We start from the raw sequence: 6930 nt of genomic DNA, 5'->3' as shown, positions 1-6930 counted from the left end.
CAAACATTGGTCTGTATTGTTCATCACCAGCATTACTAGTCTTTCTTGAAGCTGTGTTTGTGCGCGCGCGAGCACACGCGTATGTGCGTTTAAGATGAGATAGGAGCCTAGGACAGAATTACGACAAGAGAACTTTAGAGATGTGTATGTAACCATGTAGGTATGGATACATATATACATGTACATGCAATGCACATCTCTCAGATAAAAACACAGGAGGCGACGTAGGAATTGGGCAGGCTTTGGACCCTTTGGTTGGCCGGCATGTTGTCGCATGCATATTTTAGGACATTTTTTAACCTTTCATACTTTTGTGCTAAAAATATGTGATTCTCTCTCTCTCTCTCTCTCCCCCCCCCTCTCCCCCACCTAACTAGTTTAATCAGTATTTAATCATACAAACTAGTTCAGGTTTGTCCCTTTCCAGTATGGCACTGTGAATAGGCAAATGATAAACACAATTTTTTTTTTCTTGTGCATTCTTTTGTTTAATTTTGCATGTCGCCGTTTGATTTATTTAATTGGTCAACTCAAGAATACAGAGGAATGTGTGTGAGTGGCTAAAAATTGTGTGAAAATCAGTCTCTAAAAAGAATATGGTAATTAAGCAAGTATTTTACTTGGTTCAACTTCCAAATTTTTATTCAATTGCCGGCCGCATGCATGTCACCCTTACATTGATCTCTTCGTCTGTTTGTCCTGAATGTATCACGTAATTATTCTCATATTTTTTTTTCTTCTTCATTAAAATTTAAAATCCACCTCTTTTGTTTCTTTTGGATCCATATGCATATATACAGCTTCAAAAATTGAATAAGGAACCGATCTAGGTAGCAACTAAACATGGCAGAAAGAAACCGATACACGATTCAATCCCCTCTCTTGTTTATTATGTGCCTTCTCGTTCCTTGTTTAGCTGAATTTCCTGCGGACCAAATCACTTTTTGTTTGACGCTTCATGACATCAACAACTTTACCACATTCCCTAACACGGAAAATGAGTCTGCAGCTTACTACAAGCTGCTCAACTTTTCCATCCAAAATCTTCGTTTCGCTGATCCTGCCCTTCCTAAGCCAGTAGCCATCATACTTCCCGAGAGCGTTGAGCAGCTAGTAAACTCTGTGTCATGCTCTAGACAAGGGTTGTTGGAAATCAGAGTAAGGAGTGGTGGACACAGCTACGAAGGGACATCATCCGTTGCTGTAGATGGAGCTCTGTTTGTGATCATCGACATGATGAACTTGAACGGTGTGTCGGTGGATTTGGAAACGGAAACTGCATGGGTGGAAGGAGGTGCAACGCTTGGTGAGACATACCATGCGATTGCCCAAGCAAGCAATCTTCATGGGTTCTCAGCCGGGTCATGCCCAACTGTAGGCGCTGGAGGCCATATTGCTGGTGGTGGATTCGGCCTCATGTCGAGGAAATACGGACTTGCAGCCGATAACGTGGTGGATGCACTACTTGTTGATGCAAACGGACAACTGTTAGACCGACAAGGCATGGGAGAGGACGTGTTTTGGGCAATTAGAGGAGGTGGTGGGGGTGTTTTCGGGATTGTCTATGCTTGGAAAATCCAGTTGTTGAATGTGCCACAAGTCGTAACTGCTTTCGTAGTGTCTAGAGCTGCTTCTGCTGCTGCAGGAGGAGGAGGCAACGAAATCTTTAATCATAATGTAGCAAGGCTGGTAGACAAGTGGCAACACATCGCACCTTACTTGGAAGACGATTTCTACATTTCGTGCTTTGTCGGCGCTGGGTTGCCAGAGGTCAAGACTACTACTGTTACTGCTACTAGTAGTACTAATATATCAGCTACGTTCAAGGGGTTTTATCTGGGTCCAAGAAGCAGCGCCATGTCCATCCTAAACAAAGTTTTTCCTGACTTGGGTGTTGCAGAAGAAGATTGCGCAGAAATGAGTTGGATCGAGTCCATCGTGTTCTTCTCCGGCCTAAGTAAGGGAAGCTCGGTGTCCGACTTGAGAAATCGATATCTGCAAGGCAAGGGATTTTTCAAAGCGAAATCGGATTACGTTAGGACCCCAATTTCTTACAGAGGGATAAGGGCAGCCCTGGAAATACTTGAGGAGGAGCCGAAAGGGTACGTGATTTTAGATCCTTATGGTGGGGTTATGCATGATATAAGCAGCGAAGCCATTGCATTTCCTCACAGAAAAGGTAACCTCTTTACAATTCAGTACCTGGTGGAATGGAAAGAAGAAGATAACCACAAAATAAATGACTACATAGAATGGATAAGAAGATTCCACAATGCAATGACAGAGTATGTTTCGTGGGGTCCTAGGGCTGCTTATATCAACTATGTTGACCTCGACCTCGGAGTGATGATGCGGCAGCAGTTTCCTTTAAATAATAATTTGGTTAAGGATGATGAATCTGACGCTGTGGAAATTGCCAGGAATTGGGGTGAAAAGTACTTCCTAAATAACTACGACAGATTGGTGAGAGCAAAAACACTTATTGATCCAACCAACGTTTTCAGGAATCAGCAAGGGATTCCTCCGATGTCGTCGTCTTCGTCTTTAGTGGTGCTCGATCATTAGGCGCACGTACGCATGCAACGCAGCTGAGTGGTACGTACGTTGTGCGTGGTAGATATGTTATGTCTGCATAGTGCAATTTGTGTGTACATGCTGATATGCTAGTACTACTATACATATACATATACATACATATATATATATATGTATATGTATAGTGTATTAGCTAGCATGCAGCTGCAGTAGATGAATCAATATACAGGATATTTCCATCATTGGTCTATAACATACTTTTGTGATAGTCTGTTTGTACTAAAATTTGACACACTAGTACATAACAGCATATTTACCACATCAATTCCATCACGGGCATCAACAGCTCGTGGTAGAACTATTTAATTACCACGGTTAAATGTAGCTCGTGGTAGATAATATTAATTCACCATGGTCAGATTTTGGCCCGTTGTTAAAAGTGAATAATCTACAACGATTTTTAATTTCGTGATGTAATATCAAAACCACCACACGATATGCTCGTTGTGGTTACTTCAAACAACCACACCGCCTTTTCAAAATTCACCACGCCATCGGCCCGTGGTGGATGTTTTTTTTTTTTTTTTTTATAAATATTTTGGAGGATATCATATATACTAAAACTCAAACGGGAAGGGTACTGTGGATGACCAGTGGGTGGACCATTTTCCCCTGGATTTTTGGATTTGGATGTTATTTTGGAATTGGAATTTGGATGTTATTTTGGATTTGGAATTTGGATTTGGATAATAATATTAATATGTGCTGCTGGGCACAATCTGTGCTTCAATACTCCCCTAATATGTGCTGCTGCAGTGCACTGCAGTGCATCCTCAATTCTTGAAGACAGCTCCTGTGAGTGTATGTGCTGCTGCAGTGCTGTTGTGCATTGCAGTGCAGCGGCTGGAGCCTTTTTTTTATTATAAAAATGATGTATATAAGAGAGTTGCAACCCGTGCCCACCCCTAGTATCAGAGTCCCAATAAACTTTTAATTTTATGGCTATAAGAGAGTCCCAATGATAATATAATTGTAAAACAATTAACATAATAATAGTTAATATTTTTTTTATTGGAAAGAAAACTTAATTAAAAACCCACGATGCCAACAAACTGCCGTGCAAAGTTCCCACCACCAGTCGCTTGCAGTTAATATTTGGCTATCCCTTCAATCCTTCTCTTCACATCGTTCTTTTTTACTAGGACGCAAAGATTATTCACTGATCTCTCTCTGTAAATTTGGTTTAAATTTTTAGGTGTCTATGGATTTTGATGGTTTGCCAGACGGTGACGAGATGCACTCAAGTGATGATGTGAATGAAGCAAAAAAGAGAAAGGGAAGAGGTCCAACAATGTTGGATTATAATGCTCTGTCAAAGGCCAAACAAATTGGTGTTCAATTCAATGACAAAGGACAACATTTTGGTGCTGGATCAGCGAGTTTGAGTTCGTCGGCAGGGATCCTTGCAAGACAACTAATACCAGTAACTTACGCAAGTTGGGATGAGGTTCCTACAATTTTGAAAGATAAATTATGGGCTGCTGTGAAGGTAAAAGTTATAACCGAAGCTGTGCTCTCATTTCCTAACTAGTTTGTTCTTCTATAATACATATAAAAAATCAATTATCTTTTTGATGTTAATAAAGATTCATGGTTAATGCAGCAAAAATACGATTTGGCACCCTGTCGTAAGAAGATATTATTAACACAAATGTCTGGGTGTTGGCGTACATACAAAGCCACGTTGACAAAACAAATAAGATCCCTTGATGATGGTCCTGATGCAATGGAACAAATGCAACTCTTGAAGCCTGCTAATGTTGAGAAACAAGCTGATTGGGACAAATTTGTTAAACATCGATGCTCTCCTGAGTTTGATGTAAGCTTGTTTGTATTAAATTTTAAATTAATGATTAGGTTTTCTATGCATGGATGTTGGTTAAATGAAGTTCCTTGTTATCTATTTTTCTTTGTTAGGCAATTAGTGAGAAGTTCAAAAAGTTGAAATCATTCCATACTCTCCCTCATGTGATGAGTCGTAAAGGATATGCACGCTTGGAGGACGAGCTGGTATGAACCTTTGTATATATTTTAATTTCATTTCAGTGACAACACACTTATACGAAGTTTAAATTATGGATTAATTAATAGAGAAACAAAGGTACACCTGAGGAGGATTTAAATAGAGTCAGTCTTTGGATAGCTGCTCGTACAAGAAAAAATGGTCAACCTGTAAATGAGATAGTGTCAAAGAAAATGGTACGAAGCTTCAGTTTGAAATTATCCTTGTGTTATTTTTTGTTCATTTTTCTTTTAATCTTGTAAATGATTTTTAAATGTATAGGATGACATTAAGTTGGCTAATGAAATGCCAACAACAGACAATGGTTCTATAAAAGATGATGCCTTATCACAAGCACTTGGACCTGAACATCGAGATCGACTTCGTGGAGGTGGTTATGGGGTTACACCTTCTAGATATGATGCCCAAACATATGCCAGCATGAGTAATCGAGAGCTTAGAGACCGATTACAAAATGTCGAAGGAAAATTGCGGGAAGTGTTTGATCTTGTGTTGGCTAAACAACAAAATGAGGTAATTATATATGCAACTTTGTATGTATTTATAAAATGATAAAAGATTTACGGCATGATTAATTTGTATATATAGTTAGAGCTTACTTGAGGGAAGCTAATGGTTCCACCGTAAATACCCACCAACACTGGATGAATATTTGTCAGCAATACTTGATACATCCAACTTTACCCTAGCAACCACATCTTTTATCGGAAAGGGAGATGTTTGTTACAAAAGACTCATTGGATTGGTTTTTTAGTGAGTACAAATAAAACAATAACGGTCTAAAAAATATATTCTAACTTTTAATCATATCGCTGCAGGGAAATGGTAAAGAAACTAATACCAATGATGCAATTCAAGTCTCCACAAATAGGCCTCAGGTAAAAATGTGTCATTAGTAAATATTGGTATTTTGTTGAATCTGAAATTGATCAACTTCTATTTCTTGCGTATTCACTAGTCGCAGGAAGGCTGTATAGATCTCCAAAGAACTAAGAATGGTGTAAAACAGGTTCCCAATTCCAGTTACCAGGTTTCCAGATCATCTCCCCAGGTATGAAACTGATTTTGTTTAACTTGTCTCGATGTCTTCATCATTAGATAGAAAGAAAATAGTGAACATGTTCAGTTTCAGGCTTAGTTCGTCTATGCAGCTAATAGTTTCTTTGCATCTATCTTGTTATCAGTTGTTTCTTTTGATTTTGATTATTTGCATTTATCTTTTTATCAGTTACAATGTAATAAGAAAAGTGCACCAGAGGCTAACGATGGTTCTAGACACACTTCAAAAGCTAGTTCTCAGGTACATATATGATCCCAAGTATAGCACAGTGGAAATATAATAAGACATAGCAGATGTTGATAATTAGATTGTTTTTGTTTTGTTATTAGATACAATGTGATAGAAGAAGTGCACAAGAAGCTGACGATGCTTCTAGACAAGCTTCCAAAGCTAGTTCCCAGGTATACGAGAACAAGTACTAAATAGTTAGCTTATGAAACTTATGAGATTTTGATATAAACTGATCGAATTTTGTGTCTTCCATGTTTGGTTGTCACAGAGAAGTAGTCCAAACATAAAAAGAGACAACATTAAGAGAAAAGAAGGTTCTAAAGCCACTTCTCAGGTAGTAAACACATGCTTGATAATAATTGTTAAATAGTTTGATAACTTAATCATTTAAAATTGATGTTCTTATTTGATTTCTTTATGCTAGTTACAACCCGTTGGTATTTTACGAGGGTCTTCATGCAAGTTACTAAATTGGCTCGGAAATGGACAAGTTGTTGCAACTGGAGAAATAGAATCAACAAATCCTGAGGCGAAAGTTCATCACATGGTGCTTGGTCCTGATTGCTGGAAAGTTTGGGTAACTGTTGTCAAAGTGGAGAATATATCTTTGTACCGCCCTACAAGTGAATTTCGTGTCCTGGAGGATGTTGTGTCTAGTACAATTGCCTGGCCATCAAAGTACGTCCAAGTTGGAGAGTAATTTTAGTTCGTACTTAGACTAGAAAATGGTACTTTGACACTACATAGATAGTACTTTATGACTTTCGTTTATGTATTCATTAGGCACTACATGGATAATACTTTATGACTTCCGTTTATGTATTCATTTGGAAACTCAAGTATTTTTAAATTATGTTATAATATTATCAAGTATTTTTTATGTGCTTATTATATTGTAGTAAATCTGCAATTTTGTTGGTTATTCTATACTAAAATATATAAATACATATATATATATATATTTGTTAAATGATTTTTTTTTTAATTTTGGAAAATAATTTATAACGGGCATTAGCTGTGG

The 6930-nt window shown here is 38.0% G+C and overlaps 2 protein-coding genes across 2 annotated transcripts; both read left to right on the top strand.

Moving 5' to 3' along the window:
• The first annotated feature begins 309 nt into the window (after positions 1–309).
• LOC114822985 (berberine bridge enzyme-like D-2) lies at positions 310–2823 on the top strand. The gene has a single exon (XM_029098235.2). The coding sequence runs from the start codon at positions 844–846 to the stop codon at positions 2563–2565; it is 1722 nt and encodes a 573-aa protein (XP_028954068.1). The 5' UTR covers positions 310–843; the 3' UTR covers positions 2566–2823.
• A 971-nt stretch (positions 2824–3794) lies between these two features.
• LOC114822984 (uncharacterized) lies at positions 3795–5918 on the top strand. The gene is made up of 7 exons (XM_070806510.1): positions 3795–4084; positions 4199–4414; positions 4513–4605; positions 4687–4794; positions 4880–5131; positions 5437–5669; positions 5847–5918. Exons 1-6 carry the CDS (start codon positions 3797–3799, stop codon positions 5512–5514), a joined length of 1035 nt encoding a protein of 344 aa, XP_070662611.1. The 5' UTR covers positions 3795–3796; the 3' UTR covers positions 5515–5669; positions 5847–5918.
• Positions 5919–6930: the final 1012 nt, after the last annotated feature.

This window comes from Malus domestica, chromosome 10 (assembly GCF_042453785.1).
Source record: "Malus domestica chromosome 10, GDT2T_hap1".
NCBI classification, from domain to species: domain Eukaryota; kingdom Viridiplantae; phylum Streptophyta; class Magnoliopsida; order Rosales; family Rosaceae; genus Malus; species Malus domestica.
This window is presented reverse-complemented; position numbering and strand designations above follow the sequence as displayed.

Excerpts from the sequence above, each read along its gene's own strand:
- LOC114822984 (XM_070806510.1), top strand. The coding sequence starts at position 3,797 with ATGGATTTTGATGGTTTGCCAGACGGTGACGAGATGCACTCAAGTGAT. Across the intron at positions 4,085-4,198 it reads AATTATGGGCTGCTGTGAAG|CAAAAATACGATTTGGCACC; the intron begins GTAAAAGTTATA and ends TGGTTAATGCAG. Across the intron at positions 4,415-4,512 it reads GATGCTCTCCTGAGTTTGAT|GCAATTAGTGAGAAGTTCAA; the intron begins GTAAGCTTGTTT and ends TTTCTTTGTTAG.
- LOC114822985 (XM_029098235.2), top strand. The coding sequence starts at position 844 with ATGGCAGAAAGAAACCGATACACGATTCAATCCCCTCTCTTGTTTATT.